This window comes from Limulus polyphemus, unplaced genomic scaffold, assembly GCF_000517525.1.
Source record: "Limulus polyphemus unplaced genomic scaffold, Limulus_polyphemus-2.1.2 Scaffold2594, whole genome shotgun sequence".
In the NCBI taxonomy this organism is placed as follows: Eukaryota; Metazoa; Arthropoda; class Merostomata; order Xiphosura; family Limulidae; genus Limulus; species Limulus polyphemus.
Genome location: NW_013668204.1, coordinates 126,127 through 145,881, shown reverse-complemented (window position 1 = coordinate 145,881; position 19,755 = coordinate 126,127). Strand labels below are relative to the sequence as shown.

Genomic DNA, 19,755 nt, shown 5'->3' with positions numbered 1-19,755 from the left:
TGAAGTTACTATTGGGTCCACGGGGTAGATACATCGCAAGGTTAGCGGTTTCTACATTTTTGTGTTTTGCTAGTTTTTATTGACGTTTTTTGAGTTTTTTACCACTACTTCGCCCCCTGTTGATGGACCTTTAACTAAATATGGTATGGAATTCATTGGGTCCACGGGGAGATACATGCAAGTTTGCGGTTTCACATTTTATGTTTTGCAGTTTTTATTGACGTTTTTGAGTTTTTACGATTACATATAAGGGAAACAACTTTTCATGTCCTTAGATAACCTTTCATTAATCATGAATTTACATAGCTTCCTTCCAGGGGACGGGTACTCCAGCTAGTAATAAATTAATCATTCAGTTTAAATTGCTCGTTGTTTGTGATTCCTGTCTGTGTATCACCTGTCCGTGCGTTATGGTAAGTATCTCCAGTACTGTATATTGTTGATACGATAGTACTGTAATAGTTAAAGAAGAAGAATATATAAAATTGGAATCCATTACACACACGTGAAAATAGCAGAAAATGTGAATTAAATTAAATAAAAATGATATATATAGATAAAATAATGTTTTAGCTAAAACCTGAAACGTATATGAAAAGTTGGATTGTCAAACATCTGAAACATCTTTGACGACATAACTGTACATATTTAGGAACAAATGGTATATTTTCAAGCTACATCCGAATGATGATCTCCGTAGGTATCAAAGCAATGGAAAAATGATTAATTTTTGCTACACTCTGATTTAATAACAATAAAGCTAAAGTAGATTATAAATATAGAACATTTAAGAAATGCCATTCCAGATACAGCTTTCATCTAAGTCACAGAATTTGTTGAGTCCTTTAACAGGAGCACATTGAGTTTTTCTGAGCAAATAGCAAAACGTGTCTTTTTATTGATTATCTTCACCTCTTTTAGAACTTCTCATCACATTCTATACAATGCTCTGATATTCTAGAAAGTGTATTTAATTAAATTACTAGAACTATTCATCACAATACTTAATAAGCTTGCTTTTATTGCAAGCTTTTAGTCCCTTTAACTGAAGCCTTAAACGAAGAAATGTATACATTGAATACTTTAAAACACAAACATCGAACGGCAACTAATGTAAGCTTTTGTACCCCTTTCAAGCCAGCCACTGTTCGTCGGGTAGTGAGACCCCCCCCCCAAAAAAAATATAAACCGTGAAAAGTAAAACTTATCTGTTTATTTTGAAGTTTATATCTGTTCGTAACCTAAAAGTATACTGAACTACAGTTGTTGTTAAAATACACCGAAGTTTAGCTCAAATTATTTCATTCAGAATACATAAATACAAGAATAAAGAAGTTCAATTTTACTCTCATAGTCATGCTATGAAATGTAAACAAAACCCTTTCGAATAATATTGAAACATTAATTTAGGATTAATTAACCACAACAAATTAAGTTACCAGCAAAGGCAAAAGTGATAAGTAGTGAATTTAAATTTGTTTTTACAACAGTTTACGATATTAATTTATAAAGACCCGGTACGTTTGAAATTGTAATGTAAGATACTTCTAAGACATAGTTTTGGAGTTTCTGCATTATTTAAGTCTACATTCTGATCTTTTCCTAAGCAACAACCGATGTGTTCGTAACACAATTCTTAATGTTTCCTAGTTTGATAACGAGACACCCACTTTGAGGTTAATAAAATGTACAGCCGCCTTGAATTGGTAACGAAGAAAACTTTATTGTTCGTTTAATACAGTAACAAATGTACAACGTTTCGACAACAGTATGTGACTCCTGATGACGATAAAACCTTGTCGAAACGTTGTACTTTGTTACTGTATTAAACTTGCAATAATGTTCACTTCATTACTCATTCAAGACGTCTCTAAAACTTATCAGTCCCCCTTTTGTATTATTTGAGCCTACAGATGTAATATGAAGATCAAATATTTAGAACTCTAGATTATGAGTATTTCTATTAATCCCAGGTTTGACAGAAATTGGCTCGAGAGTGGCCTAGTACTTTGTGAACTGGGGATCTGAGAGCCTCGAGTTCGAGACATCAAGCACTTTTGTAACTTTCGGCTGTAGGTGTGTTATAGGAGTGATAGTCAATTTTGCTTTTCGGTAAAGAGCACTCACTTCAGGCGAATAGTGGTACTGTCTGGTTGCCTTTTTTCTGGAATGCAGTTTATAATTGAATAATACCGTGCTTGGACTATAGGGTTCGTGATCTGACCGTTTAACCCATTGTGTGCATAAAGTATCGTTCAGATGAAGAAAAACAAATTGTCAAAAAATAGACGGAAATTCAAATATTATAATGAGTTTTTCTACGACAAACTGCAGCAGTCAGGCTCTGGTGAAAAAGTCTCTGTGAACCAAAACATAAAGGTGCGGAAAAGTAGTGACAATCTCAAGTTCCATGGAAAAATTTCTACTCTAAAACTGGCAATTCAAATGCTCACCATATTTCTTGGTTTTATTTTTCCCTCTCATTAAACCACACAATAAAAAAGATGCATCTTCTTCGTATACGTAGTTCGTGAAGATATTTTGGTAGAACGGTGTGTTCAAAGTGATGCATAGAAATTTCTGCTACAACAAGGCGACAAAAATGATCCCACTGGTGTGCCTTCAATCATTCCGCAAAACTGACTTTCTAGTGGAAATAAAAGAATTAGGGGAAATGTTTAATAAGTGCATGATGTTTGAAATAATGACTCATTGGATGTTGTTTGGTCAGAAAAAATGGCGACGAATTTATGCGAGTTTTCTCCAAATGTTCAGGATCAGAAGACAAAGGTTTTCGAATGCTTGAAAGATAGTTTGCTATATTTAGAGAGTACATACATCGACGAGCATGTGCAAAGTCCAGAACAGCGCTAAGGAACGCTAATTAAGTCTGTATTTTTGCCAGATCATAGAGTTGTAAATAAGATGCATTGTGTGCTAAAAGTAGTAAGTACTGTTCCATGTTTATTTCGTTTTTGTTTGTTATATTCCAAAACTTCTTATTTAGTTGATTTTTCATGTCCAACTTTCATTGTTAAATCACCCATTTTGTATGTAAAATACGCAGGAAACCCCAGAAGTAATTGGTGGGGTTAATTACAGATTGGGGGAATTTTTGTTTATATTTATTTGTACAACTCATATATTATTAGAGACCCTGTACCTAACAAATCCATAGACCTACAAACAATTCAGAGCATAAATAGTTCAGAAAAATGTGCTTACAAACGGTGATTATGGATTCCCTTAGGTAATTCTAGGATTAAAATAGAGTATGCCTTATTGGCAGGCAATGTAATAATAATAATGCTTTTGTTTCGCTGTTGTTTTTTCACACTTTGTTCATCTTCAATGAATGTTCTTTTTGAACTTCTATACAACTTGTTCTTTCTCCCATTTTATGACTTTATACCACTTGGTGTTCTTCTTTTATTTTTAACTCCGTACAGCTTAATGTCCTCTTTTTTTTTAATCCGTACAGCTTGGTGCTTTTTAAAAAAAACTCAGTACATTTTGATGGTCTTTTTTAACTCCGTACAACTTAACACTCTTCTTATTTAGGCTGCTTTTAAGTTTTGGCGTTGGTGAGTTGAATGCTTCATGAAACTGGAAATACAACGTATTTGCTCTTATTATATTGGATACATCTTGTGTAGAAGCCATGATGCCAGTATAACGTACTTTTCAGAGTTGAACTACAATTAGGCTTAAGAAACAGTATTTTTATTTCATTGTCACTGAGTTTTTCTCAGTTAGGTTTATAATAGGCTGAATGGTCATTCGATTTTTTTGTCTCCCTGATAGATATTTTTGCATTATATGTTTCGAGTTTCTTAAGTTGCCAGTCTTTAACATTGAGATGTTCCATTTTTAGCCCTAATTTTAACAATGCGCATAAATATTACACAAACAGATCTTACAGAAAACTATTCATTAAGACTGATGACTTCTGAAAGCTGTTCCTAATAAAGTAGATGCAAAATATCAACGTGATGTAAAACAGATTTTTTAAGTTAAAGAACCTCCTTTATTTTTATTATTTATTTATCACTCACGTTAATTAATGCTAAATATTAAATAATAAACGGCTTGTTCTAAAAGTATGTCCTAATATGTGGCCGGTCAGCGAACTTTACTCAGATCATTAAATACTGTTTGCACTAAGTAAAGCCATTTCCTATTATACTCAGTTTCCCTTCATTTACCGTTCTTTGTCACTAGCTGTTATTTATACTAATTCCAGTCATTTATTGATTTTTATAGTATCCAGAGTGAACATATATTTACACTAAATACAATATTCAATACCTTCATAATATATTTAATGTAGGAATTGATGAAGATGGAATGTATATATTTCATTAAATATGTTGTTATCCGTTATTTCTGTAGTTGTACTGCTAATCATTATATTATGTTATACTATTTTTTTCTCTACATCCTCAGTCACTAGACGTTACATTTTACAGCATTCTCAAGTTGTGAGCTTCGTGTAACCTTCAATTATTCTTTATGATATTTTGTACAAATTTCATTTCATCAATGTGATATTCCTTGCTATCCTCAGTTTCGCTCTCCCTCTACACACACACACATATATATTTTTACTCTATAGTATTATTAATCTCATTATTTTGATATCATGCGCTTCACAATCATCAAACACTGGATATCATATTTTGTTTTCAAGTCATTTACTTCATATAAAACCCATTTTCTTACTCAATTAGCATTATCCTTTGTACTACGCTTATTTCATCATTGCATCCCTGAGTTACTCGACATTGCATTCCGTACTATCTTTATTATCATCAGTCATTGGATATTATACTTTGTGCCAAGGTTGTTCATTCCACTTTATACTCTTTAATATCATTTGCCATTTGATATCATATTCTATATTATCCTCAGCAGATACTCCTGTACTAGATCTTTTTTTCACCGTATTTTTTTAGCTTAGCGTTATGGTGCGTTATCATAGGAACACCTTTTATTTTTTCCACATATTTTCTATTGATAAGTTTTGTTTAATTATTTATATTTTACAGTTATTTCTCTGTTGTATTTTCGTACTTTTTCTTCTTCAATCGCAACTTCATATTTCTATTCTCTTCATTCCTCTCACTTTCGTTCATTGTGAATCTGACGTAGCATCGTCATTCTCCTCCTGCTTTATCTCCCTCCCCATTTTCATAACTATCCCTTTCTTCCGCACTATCCTCAGCTTTATTCATTGTTATCGTGAAACCTATATGACACCACGTAGCATATTTAATAATTAATAGTCTTAGAGCTGACCGCTGTCGAGATGTTTAAGCCTTGAACAAAATGTCACCGTTTAAAGTTAATCATTCAATTACCCATTAAAATAATAAGATAAACTTGAACTCACTCATTCCATCCTTCGTCTTTTGTCAAATCAGCTTCTACAAGTTCTACCTTTTGTGGAGCATCTGGGCAGAGTTCTTTGATGGGTTTCAACTTTTCTTCATTCTGTAAACTTCTGACAGTCCCCCGGACTTTGTAGCCGTCCTCCTGAAGCAGCTTGATCACGTGGCTGCTGACAAACCCAGTTGCCCCAGTCACAAGGACCACTGTTAAGAAAATGAATTAAATATTAACGCATACTTAAATTTGCATACCATCACCGGAATCCGGTAATAATTGTGTCGATAAATATTGTACCAATAAAAGTGACATCACTAATAATGCAAATTGAGAAAAATATGATTACGTAAAGATTTTAAATATACAACTCTGCTGTAGCTTTTCTTTCTTTGGAAAAGAAGTGGTCCCGTTTTTCCCACTTTGCATTACTACAGGTGCCAGTGTTTTCTGGACAAGTCACCATCCAACCCCTTAATGCGATGATGTTTATCTTATTCCTCATAATATAATCATTCCGAAGTTAGATCCACGTTTTTAGACAAGATAGAAAAACAATCACATTCCACTTAAAGATTCCGCTCAAACACACATTTAATTTATACTTCCTGCAATTCTAAACGAGTTTAAATGTGCACACTCAAGACCTTGTGTAACTTTCTGCTATAAGTTATACGCATGCACATGTAAGCACACTCAAAAACTTGTGCAACTTTCTGCTAAAAGTTATACGCGTGCACATGTGTGCACACTCAGAATTTTGTGTAACTTTCTGCTATAAGTTATACGCATGCACATGTGTGCACACTCAAAAGCTTGTGTAACTTTCTGCTATAAGTTACACACATACATCTGTTAAAAGCAATTCCCATCGAGTTTGTCTTCATACACACACACACATGCACAAACGAGAGGTTATAACAACTTCACAACAATTTTCATAACGCATAAACCTAGCGAATCTCAATATCTTTTACACTTTAAAAATAAACTGTGTCAAAGCTTTCTTAAATAGCATCTTTTATATCCTTAGAATATTTTGGGGTTTAAAGACAACACATTTTCTGTCTTGTTAGCTCTACTATACTATTATCTCATTTATGGCAGTCAATTATAGTTATAACAGGTAAGTGTTTACAGCAGTTATAAAATAATCACCTTATACTTGAAAATATGTTTACATAGTGTTAACGTTTGTTGTCTAGTAGTGTTTATTTACTGACAGTTTTGTAAACATGGATAATATAGTAATAAATGTCATGCCAAATTGACTTAAAAATATATCGATATTTCTCTATAACGTCCAGAACGCTATGTGTCCAAAGTCTGCACGCGAAATGGTAGTGCGTTCTTGGAATATACTTTATTATGCGAATAAAATGGCGACTTGCCCACGTAACGAATAAGCCATATGTACATACGAAACTAGGAATCCTATTTTTATAGGAACTGCCAACTAGTTGCCAAGAGTAAATACAAGTCATAACGCATGAAAGGAGTAACCCAATCGTTCGAAACTGAGTTGGTGGTTTAACCATTCGAAATTCATTTGAACATACAAGATGAAATGGATAGTTGAATTATTTGAAATTGAGCTAAACTTAACATGAAAGAAAAATTTAAGCCAATAAAAGTCGAGATAAAAACAACACACGAAAAGGATAACTCAACCAATTGAAATCGAGATGAATATAAATCTTTATGTGGATAATTTACACGTTTGAAATCAAACTAAACAAAAAGGTAAAGAAATAATTTAGCCCTTTGAAACTGATTTAAATATACAAAATGTATTGCTCAATCATTCAAAACTGAGTTGAACATCAACGCGTGAAAAGCAATTCGATCACGTGAAACAGATTTGAACACGCCACATGAAAGGATAATTCCGCCAAGCAAAACTGATATGGATACACAGTATTACAATGATAATTTACAATATTAATTTCCCGAAGTAAGTTTTACTTAAGTATAAATGCTTAGTGAGTTGGTTAATTGTTAGTTGGTCAAATTATCCTAAACTATCCCTGGCTTGAATGCATGATATATTTGTATCTAATAGGGTAGAAAAGGTGTATATTTTATCATCTTTTTTTGGTTAGCAACTGTGATAAGATGTAACTTACTTTTACAACTCATTTTTGTTCGATTAAATCACTTTCTTGTTCAACATGAAATAGTGCTGCTGCATGCATAAGGTATTTATGTTCATATATATTCTCTATGTAATAAAGTAATGATTGTCTATCCTCTAGGCAATAGGAGATTGCGAAAATTAGTTTCTCCTACGTACATAATGATCAGGAGACAGTACCACGCCATTATATTTTTGTATTTGTCACTTGATCGTTGTAAATACCTTTTTTTTTTTAAACAGAGTTGAGTAGTTTCTGAGATACGACCCAAACATTGGCCTTTAGGAACTTAAAGACATAATGTTAACTTGAATTATTGCATTGATTAGTTCCTTAGCATATTTATTACGTAAATAGTACGATAATTCTTAGTGTTGTCTTTCATATAGTATAAGATGTAAGTTAACATATAACTGGAAAATTATTAATGTCTGTTTATATGGCCACCAGATTGTTTCGATTGATTAAAAATACAATATTGTTTAAATGACGACTTGGTCTATTTATATGTTGTAAAAAATACGTTAAAGCTATAAGATTTTTTATTTTTATTTTGCTGTACAAAGAGATATTTATTTCATCCATTTATCTGTTATTGTTTGAATCAGCTCCTGTTACGTAGCATAAAGTGATATACACGTTGTTTATTTGGTTTATTAGGGTCAGTATGAGAATCAACCTAAAACACTTAATGTTCAAAACCTGAGTTTTTCATAAGACATTTGGATCGTGTGAAGAATGGGTCGGGTTTGTTTTGTTTTAGCCCAAAGCTACAACAAATTCTGTCCACCACCGGGAATCGTATCCTGGATTTTAGTGTTGTAAGTCTATAATTCCGTGTGAAGAAAGTCCAATAAAAATCTATCATCACGAACAGATTAGTCGAAACATGAAATTATAAACCAGGTCAAAGGATCTCTAAAAATATTTTTTATCCAGGTAAAGTGCATATGTCATTTTTTTAAAGTAAAATCATGAATACCAAGCGATAAAATTATTTATTAATAAGTTTAAAGAAATTTTTTGTCACGGAAAATAGGATATTCAAATTGATAAAAAACTGATATCGTAAAATCATTTTGCATCTTCCTTATAACTGTTTTGAAGTGTACAATGTTTATTACGCTGCAGTAAATCAAAATTCGTAGCTAACAGATTCTAAACAGACATTCAGGAAAAGCTTCCTTATCATAGAGCCAACTGCTATTATATTTTAATATATTACCCAATATGTCCTCACCTTTGTCACAAATCATGAAACTAACTAAAAGCAACAATACTGAAAGATGTGACGTAATATAAAGAAAACAAGACTTAAATACTTGCGGTAAACCCCCAGTGGCACAGCGGTATGTATGCGGACTTACATAGCTAGAATCCGGGTTTCGATACCCGTGGAGCGTAGAGCACAGATAGCCCATTGTGTAGCTTTGTGCTTAATTTCAAACAAACAAACAAACTTGCGGTAAAGTTGTAACGATCGGACATCAATGCATGTCATGGTTATTAGCCTATATGATCACCTAGTCTCATTTTTATAGTCTCAAAATTTTTATATCGCGAACCCCCTCGCCCGTATTTTATTTTTTTGTGGCCGGATATACGAGTACTGACTGTATTACGTTTAATTTAGTCGCGATATTCATTGCAGCAAATAATTTTTGCGACGTCTTTTACGACCAAAAAAGTATAAAGATGATGATGAAAGGAGAGAGCGAGCAAGAAGCCAAAAGGAACGACGGGCTCAAAAATCTCTCCAGCAAGAAGAAGACAGGCTAAGAAAAATGTCGCAATATGTGATGATGACAACGTTTAGAAAATGTTCAAATTTCTGCAGTTTTTTTAGAATTAGGTATGAATATTATGATTGGTAATTAGTAGCACAAACAATCGCCCGTAGGGCGGTGTTTCTGCTAGTTTTTAGAATTAGTGAAAAAATCTGATTATTTGATTAATGAATTTGTGATATATGAATTACAATAAAGTTTATCGAAATTCTATCATGAAGTAATTTTTAATTTAGTTTTCGATAAACATATCCTATTCATCGTAAAACCTGTCGTGAAAACAATATTGTTTTTGATGGTGTAAATACATATATTCTGTGTCTTCCATACATTCTAGGATGTAAAATTTTTGTATGTTTAAAGGCATTAAAAGCTAATTAAAATTAATGTTTGATGAAATACTATATTCTAGGAATTCTTTTATTATGTCAAAGAAAACTAAAAAACTGATTTACGAAACCAGCAATTATTAAATTGTGCATATTTGGTCTAGTTAAAGTTACGATGTTCTGGGTATCAAATGGGAAACAATATATGGATATTTAAATTATCAAGGGATGAGAGTGTCTTATCAAATATAAAACTTTGTTGTGGGATGAGCAGAATTTCTTTTAAATCTAGAAGTGTGCTGTTTACAGGCAAGATTCCACGGATAATTCACCTTGTACTACTCTGAGGGTTAATTTTAATTTGCTGCCACGCTGATTCAAACACGCAACGTAATTGAGGCATGACTCTGGATGCATAAGTTGCATGTGCATAAAATTGCCTGTGGGTGCACTGTGTGTAAAATCATGACGTATATTATATTGCGTAAATTCTTTAACACAAAATCATATGAGAAAAAGGCACAAATGGCGGAAGAAGTAATTTACTGGCCACACCCTGAAAATATTCTATAAACCGTCTCAAAAATGTTTTAGAATCGTCGGCCCTCGATTTGAAAATTATTGACCGGATCCGGGCGGCTCCACTGTTTAAGGAAAAGGTTGTATGCTATACCGAACACATTATTTATTTACAATTAGCATATGAGGAGTGTACGCTATACTGGTTAGTTCCTTGGATACAATAACATATAAGGAGTGTACACTATACTGGTCAGCTCCTTAGTTAAATAACATGAAAGGAGTGTACACTATACTGGTCAGCTCCTTAGTTACAATAACATATAAGGAGTGTACACTATACTGGTCAGCTCCTTAGTTAAATAACATAAAAGGAGTGTACACTATACTGGACAGCTCCTTAGTTACAATAACATATAAGGAGTGTACACTATACTGGACAGCTCCTTAGTTAAATAACATATAAGGAGTGTACACTATATTGGTCAACATGTTATTGTAACTAAGGAGCTGTCCAGTATAGCGTACACTCCTTTCATGATATTGTACCTAAGGAGCTGTCCAGTATAGCGTACACTCCTTATATGTTATTGTAACTAAGGAGCTGTCCAGTATAGCGTACACTCCTTTCATGATATTGTACCTAAGGAGCTGACCAGTATAGTGTACACTCCTTATATGTTATTTAACTAAGGAGGTGTACACTATACTGTACAGCTCCTTAGTTACAATATCATATAAGGAGTGTACGCTATACTGGTCAGCTCCTTGATTAAATAACATATAAGGAGTGTACACTATACTGGACAGCTCCTTAGTTAAATAACATGTAAGGAGTGTACGCTATATTGGTCAGCTCCTTAGTTAAATAACATATAAGGAGTGTACACTATACTGGACAACTCCTTAGTTAAATAACATGTAACGAGTGCACATTATATTAGCAGCTCCTTATTTAAATAACATGTAAGGAGTGTACACTATACTGGTCAGCTCCTTAATTAAATAACATATAAGGAGTGTACACTATGCTGGACAGCTCCTTAGTTAAATAACATATAAGGAGTGTACGCTATACTGGTCAGCTCCTTACTTAAATAACATATAAGGAGTGTACGCTATACTGGACAACTCCTTACTTAAATAACATATAAGGAGTGTACACTATGCTGGACAGCTCCTTAGTTAAATAACATATAAGGAGTGTACGCTATACTGGTCAGCTCCTTAATTAAATAACATATAAGGAGTGTACATTATATTAGCAGCTCCTTATTTAAATAACATATAAGGAGTGTACATTATATTAGCAGCTCCTTATTTAAATAACATATAACGAGTGCACATTATATTAGCAGCTCCTTATTTAAATAACATGTAAGGAGTGTACATTATATTAGCAGCTCCTTATTTAAATAACATATAAGGAGTGTACACTATAGTGGACAGCCCTTAATTACAGTAGCATGTAAGGAGTGTACGCTTTAATGAACACATCCTTAATAATAGGTAGGCAAACAACATGACGTAATGGGATGCCGCTAAACATGCCCGCATTTGTAGCTACGGGCGCGTCATAGAAGTGACAGTGACTCCTCTTCTTCGGTTCAAAAAACCAGACAAAAACCTTCGTGATGGTGAATGCTAGTGATTGACTGACTTTCCTGTGGTCTGTAGTTAAGAATTTGAAACTAGTATATCTGAATCAGTTTAGCCGCATAAGATAATTATGTAATTAATCAAAAAACTCTTGTAAAATAAAAGCCATGTGTTTATCTAAAACCACAACTGATGTCAGCAAAATGGTAGTAGATACAGTTCAGAAGATAAAATTCCAACAATTTTGTCAGCAGAATGTAGTGAATACTTCTCACAAGTTAAAGTTTTAGCAATTTGGTTAACAGAAGGTAGTGGATATAGTTTATCAAGATAAATTCCAGTAATTTGGTTGTCAGAAGGGTAGTGGGTACAGTTCACAAGATAAGAGTTCCAATAATTTGGCCAGCAGAACGGTAGTGGATGCTGCTCACTGGATAAGGTTTAGTAATTTGGTCACCAAAGTAGTGATACGGCTTATAGGATGAAATTCTAGCAACGTAACCAGCTACAAAAGATAATGACCACTGATGCCTAGAAACTGTTCAGTAAAATAATCAGCGGAAAGTTAGCAGCCACACTAAGACACCGTTTCAGTAATATAGTGAGACATATAGTGGATACATAATTGGTATCACATAGTTTGACTAACGTGATCGTTAAATACATATATACTATAAATAAAGCGTGGTTTCATTATCATACAATAATACTGTGAGTAATGCTCATAAAACGTGAGTTCAATAGAAGTACAGTGGGTTTTGCTTATAAGACATAGAGAAACTTAACGGAAATCAAATGATTAAAAATCGTATGATATTAGCAACATATCAGGAATACGGTGATTTCTGTTTAATAGTCTGGTTTTAGAAACGAAATCAGAGGAGCAGCACATTTAACTCGTATACGGTGACTTCTGTAAAATAGTCAGCGCAAGAGTAACCAGAACTGGTCTTTAAAAAGTAAATACAAATAAATAAACAAAATAAAGATTCAGATAGTGAAAGAAAAGCGGCTACAATGGATAAATAATCTAAATTTAAGTTTGAATCAAAGAAAGGATAGTGAATAAAATATCTAAAGTTTTTGTTTTGGCTTCTATAAGTTATCAGCCATCTCGGGTTACACGACTAATGACTTCTGAAGTTTCTAATAACGGAAAAAAAAAACGAATATTGGTCTCATCAGTCACGAGTGTCTTGATGAGGAAAAAATTACTTTCGAGCAGCACACATCATCATTCTTAGCTCATCATCGCTATGAGAATTATATTTTTTATCCTAGGTAATATATTGGATTGTTTGGAGACACGCGCACACGTGAACCGTCACAAGTCTTGTAATACGTATTCTGCATGACTCACGTGAAACCTATACGTCACAGATTTGAGTGTTTTATATCACCGTCGAGGATGTTTCGATAAGGTTATCATTACATATTTTTTTTTTTAGTAACCACTAGTCAATGGACTGTACTTTTAGAATGAATCAGAAATTAGACAGAAAACATGCTTTATCACTTAATGATCTATTTTTGATTTAATTCGCTGTTGTTTCTAATTTTGTATGATATATTTTCACTGGATTCTACAAGCAGTCAGCAAAACTAATTTTGTTAAAGGATTCTTCGGGACAAATAATGCAAAGTCAATGTCAGTCTTTTTAAAGTATTGAAACGTTTTATACCTCTACCCTTAAGTGCTTCTAAAGAATATGAACACTTTTTATTCTAATGTTCACATTTGTTTGTAGTATTTTATTTTTATCCCAATGATTAAACTTATTTCAAGTTCAACAGGAACCATTTTTCTGACATAAGCTCCGTGAACTCTGAATTATTGACCAAACCAATTCGCAAGAGTTTTAAAGATTCCGTTCTTCTTGCGAATGACGTTATTAAACTCATAGTCAACCAAAACTGTCAGTTTAATATTATGAGCTTTGACAATTGTCTAGATTCTGTAGGAAGAGTCTTATAGGCTATCAAATCCACGAGGAAATCATTAGAATTCAAAGGCAATGACTAACAACACGGAAAGAACTCGAGGCCACACCGGGCTAGTAAATACTTTTCACCTAACAGTTGCTGTGGTTACGAATTCAAATTCCCCCAGTGACTCAGCGGTAAGTATGAAGGCTCATAACGCTAAAAACCGGGTTGCGATAACCCTGGTTGGCACAGAACAGATAGCCTATTGTACAGCTTTGTGCTTAACAACAAACAAACAATAATTCAATAATGTGTTTATACTGTAAATACATATGAAACACACATAGTAGAAATAAGTTCAACTGTAGATAAGTAATCAAGACCATGTGTACATTGCTCTAGACGATCATTTCATCAATAACAGAATTAAAATAGTTTTTGAATCATATAATTAGTTACATATATATATATATATATATATATATTACCTTTACAATAGTTATAATATTCATACAGTGACGCTACGATTTTATGATGAACAAAAACAATAAAGCTATGTCTTGAAACGTTTAACAAGTCTTACACCCACGTACCTTTCATTTGTTGTCAGCATAAAGTGAGAACCACACGCTCTGAAGTCATTGTCCGTGTAATACATGTGTTGGTGGACAGTATTCGAATTCCATTAAACTTAATATAAATATATGTTTATTTAGAAAAGAAGATGTACTTAAAACGAGATCAAGGAAATAGATAACGACTTCTTGACATCACACTCGACAGGAGTTCCACTGTTTCCTCACAGCGGGATCGGAGCTGTCAAAGCGAGTTTATTCCAAAGAAAAACATCAAAACGTGTTCGAAGGATGGTCCTGGGAGCGATTGATCTGGGCCATCCTATGATTGAAAACTGTGTTTCGTAACGACTAAAATACACGAATACGTTAACTTTATATTGTATATTCAGTGCTATGGTCTCATTTGAAAATATATTTTATTTTAGTGATATTATATATGGATATGACTTTTAAAAATTACTTGGGGAGTAAATCCGTAGAGAAAAAGCGCCTTCTAGCTGGATGTATATAAGAACATACTTACACTACAATTAAATCATATAACACACTTCGGCAAAAGCAAAATACATCGAAAAGGTACAATGTATATCCTATTTTATATCGCTTTAGAAAAGTGTCTCAAATTGATAAATTGTGAGAAAAGTATCAAGAATGACAGATTCTATAAGAATATATGTTTTCTCTTCTGGATAAACATAAACTAAAGGAATAACAAGAAGAACTTATTGGTTCTAAGAAAATGAAATTACCTATAAATAATGTCACGTTGCATACAAGAAGAAAAAACACACAGTTGGAGTTTTCTTATAGAGGATAATGAGTTGATCCTTATGCGAAAAAAAAGGAACCCGAAACGACGCCTGAAAACAGCGAATGGGCAAGAGAAAATGGTGAAAATAAACTAAAACTGTCTGTCAGTATAGTGAACACATTGCCTAAACGTAACTAGAAACAAAACATTTTATACACGTTCTAATTTGATATATTATACCAGTGTTAGTTTCTCTAAGTATAGTTCAAACGAAAATAAGGCAGAATATCCATAAGATTTTAATATGAATTATAAAGGCATAAGGGTTGTTATCAAATATAAGAAATTAGCTTTATAAAGCAATAATTATGTGATAATCTGACAAACAATTGTCTTCCTTGGCTACCATTTAAGAGTAGAAAATACTAACACATTAAACTATAAACAACTTTATCAAACGTTTTGTTTATTTGATGTTATGCATAAAGCTGCACAGTTTGCTATTTATACGCACCACAGGTATCGAATGCCAGTTTGACAGGTATAAGCCCTGAATATTACACGAGGTTAGCGTGAGGCTTCACCAAAAATAAATACCATATGTGGTAAACAACCATAAAAAAAGGGATCGATTCTGAGACAATGTTACATTCAATACAGAATTCTACGTATATATTTCATAAATCACATTCCTTCGCAGATAACGCATTAAGTCTTTTTACACAGTAGAAATAAACAGTTGATTAGGGCTATGAAAATCTGAATTTTTAGGAAAACGTCTGTGAAAAAAAGTGAATAATAGCAATAATTCTTCAAAGTCTGAGAGTAATACACCCTTGGTAAAAATACCAAATTTATAGAAAACGGCTAGAGAGAGACACACACACACAACAAATGGAACGCAGTATAAAGTACAGAGAGAGGAGAGAACGCAATATAAGAGTTATCAAGTGATCTATGAACTGAACGATAAAGAAAAACAATAATTGGTATGACTTCGGGCCAGAATATGGCATGTATGAGAACGTATTTTGTTACAAATACAAGTGGTGTGAATAATTTTTACTCATGTGCTACAGATGATAGTAACCAAAATAATAAATGTAATCAGCTTGAAATGCTTAGATTAAATCCTGTAGGTAGAATTTTGCATAGGAAGGGCTTTAAATGTGTTTAAATAATTTATAATCAAACACATATCGTAAATATAGACTTGCTGTGTAAAAGAGTAGAGGTAGTTTGTATTTGAGATTGACCTATTGTAGTTTTTCAAGGTAAATAATGACAATTTGAGTTTCAATGAAGCGGGTAATGAATTGACGGATAAAATCCCTAGTTGAAAAACACTTATTGAAAATTGAAAATAGTCATGCATTTACAGGACTGCATTAAGGCTCACAAAAAAGTATAGATTCTAAATTTTTTAGGTTAGTTTAAAAAGCTTTTACTTGTCTACCGCCTTGAAGATACATATTGTCTTCAAACTTTACTGATAAATGCATTTATAATTCAAGAAAGAAAGCTTACACAACTGAATTAATCAGAGCAGAACAAAAATGTACCAGTTAGTTTCCTGAAAAACTCCATGAAAAATAAATGTTGCTCGCGAAACACTCTTCAAGAGAAGGATTGATTTTCTGAGAACAGAGGTGTAAACCTGAATTGTGTGTAGGATTCAGGCAACAGTAGTTTTTTCTCATTAATATATACGGCTTATAAACAATAATGTTTTGAATAAAAAAAATAAGAAAAATATAAATATAAACAATACCATAATATATCGTAGAACAACTGTATACAAGCTAGAAGACAAAAGTAACCAATAGTGTTAAAATAAATATGAAACTGAATCCTGGGAATCTATAAATACGAAACAATTGATTGCGCATGCGCAATTTCAGTAATTATTTTCTTTTTGGGTATAAAAAGTGATTATCAACTTCTTTGGCGACGTCACAAATATTGTGATATATTATGGTATTGTTTATCTTTATATTTTCTTATTTTTTATTGAAAACATTACTGTTTATAAGCCGTATAAAAGCATTTAATTTATTATATCATATAGACACTTGTAGGATCTTATAGCTAGTACAGATACAAACTGCACATTCTGCTGATAAGGCATTTTCCCATGAAATTCCCATGAATCTTTATTAAATAGTGATAAACTCGAAAAAGTCATTGACCGACCTTTTTTTTAGCATAAAACTCACTTACCTTTGTGAAATATGTTACGCGTGAAAGAACTAGCTTGAGAGGTGTACTGTTAAATACCACAATGTGCATGTCGGGAAGCTTGTGTTTATTTTGTAATGAGCACTACTTCCTTAGCAGCTGCTCCAATATGGTGGCCCTAGAACGCCGCCAATACGATGGTGATGCTCGAGACTAGGGGACGACACCCCCACAGCCCGATCGATATACTGTCAGACGCTATGACTAACAAAACCGTTTTCTGTGTATGTCTAACAACCGAGCGTCGACTAGATCTTCCACACCCTTGCTTTTTTCAAGTGAATCTTTAATCTGGAATGACGGATTCGAAAAGAGAGAGACCCATGCTTTTTAAAGTAAAAGCATCTCTACAAAACCCGATTAATTTTCGCCACATTTTATTGTGTAGTGTGATTTAGACAATAATTATTTAATTCTAACAGTTACAGCGACGATGAGAAATACTTAACCGTTTTATAAGATTAATTTTTATTGATTCATGAGATTACTAAGTTATAATAATTGTTGTTCTTTCACTATACATATATATAACAAATACGTGGATATATTGGGTACAATATTTTTATTTAATAACTTTGACTAAAGTTTTAAGGTAACAATTTTCTATTTTAGAAGAGAGTTTAACTGTTTTTTTTTCTTCTGAATTTAAACATCGATTCAATGATAGTTATTTGGAAATGTATATACAAGCATAACTAATTGTACTTGTTAGCCTAATCTGTTTATTACTGACCTGACATTACTACAAATCGAATTCGAGACTTATTGAATTAACTTAAATACCAAAATTATTCTAAAAAAAAACGTGTATATGAATCGAGAGTTTAAACAAACTAAGTCATATTGAATGTTCCAAGCGAACGCATCGAATTTATACATATTTTTATATCCGCCCATGTCTTCACTTACATGGCATAGCAACATTATGTTTTAGATACCATATACTTAGGTTTATGTTTCAACCTGTGCTCAAATGTAAGACATTATTTCACAAAAACTTAATTAATATCTATCTAAATATATATGTGCATATGTGTGTGTGTAGAAAGTTCTGCATTTTAAGACGATACATGTGACGTTTGATATGGGAAGGCTAAACATATGGAAGAGCATGTATTTCTGTTTTCTCACAATGTGTTGGGCTCCTCCAACACATTTTTGCAATGTTTAATTATTTTATTGCTATAGTGATGAAAATTTAAATGGCAAGTGCTACTCTTGAATTTAAATGTAGTGCTTTTATACCATTCAGTGTCTATTGTTCAAAATAGTTACTGAAAAACAACATAATAATAATTTGATACAATTAAACTTCAGCACTATTGTAGACATTTATTTTGATAAATAGTGTTGCAATGACATCAGTGAGCATTCACCGTGTAATGCGACACCTAAAGCATTGTTTGAAAAACAGAAATATTTGTTCTTTATAATGTTAAACAATAAACAAGAGAGAATCCTCAATAGTCGTGGCACTTGAAATTCTTTTTGGCAGGATTAAAGTAAATTGATTTTTGAGACCTTTTTTTTTTCTTTTAATATGCTATATTTTTGTGCGCCGGCAATACCAAGCGAAGGACGCGCGTATACCCGATTCGATTTTATTACTCATCAGGATCTTTACCAGCCTATCCTCAAATTGAAATTATTTTAGGCAGGATTAGAGTAAATTAATCTATGAGAGCTTGGGAGTAATCAAATACATCAATCGAAAGGGCTTAACCTCCTCAGTCCAAAACTGTAATTAGATCTCAAATCGATCAAGATATGACGGAGCTATAAGCTCCCCCCCCCCCACGCCCTTTTGGCACAGAGGCATGTTTGCGGACGTACAACGCTAGAAACCGGATTTCGAGACCAGTGGTGGGCAGAGCACAGATAGCCCTATGTGTAGCTTTGTGTTTAACTACAAACACACATACATACATGCTATAAGCTAAAAATTGGTATTTGAAAAATATCAACCCAGAGCCAGTCTATGGGCCATTATGCTGCGGCTAAAATAATAATTGTCGTTAGGGGCCATTTATTTCATTGTTAAAGACTGTACATATATCGTCAGTTTAAAACTTATTTATCTGTTCATTATTTCTTTTCTTTTGTATTGAATTTAAGTAAGCCTTCTTCATTTTGTTCATTCCATGAAGCGAATACCTAAATCTGTGTTTTCTAAGTGAATGTATTAAGCATATGCATCCCAAATGAGAATTTAAATATTCATATTTGTCAGTCTATGTTGAGATTTTAACATTCCATGATTCGTCTATTTATGTTAAAATTTTAATATCTCATGGTTCGTGTATCTATGTTAAAGATACTCAACTATAGATACATAGATACTCAAACTCGAGGATTCTTAAAGTCTGAGCAAAGATACTCAACTATAGATACATATATACTCAAACTCGAGAACACTTGTAGTTTCAATATAGATTACAAGCTTGAATATTCTTAAAATCTCAATATATATATATAGATAAACTTGTTGTTTCTTAAAATTTCGCTCAG

At 32.8% G+C, this 19,755-nt stretch overlaps 1 protein-coding gene across 1 annotated transcript in view; it reads right to left on the bottom strand.

Moving 5' to 3' along the window:
- Positions 1-344: 344 nt before the first annotated feature.
- LOC111087758 (dihydroflavonol 4-reductase-like) overlaps positions 345-19,755 on the bottom strand; it is a 33,876-nt gene continuing 14,465 nt past the window's right edge. Inside the window, exons 2-3 of the mRNA XM_022395562.1 lie at positions 5,393-5,594; positions 345-453 (exon numbers count right to left, since the gene is read on the bottom strand). Coding sequence (XP_022251270.1) covers positions 345-453; positions 5,393-5,594 — 311 coding nt within the window. The remainder of the gene's footprint in view (positions 454-5,392; positions 5,595-19,755) is intronic.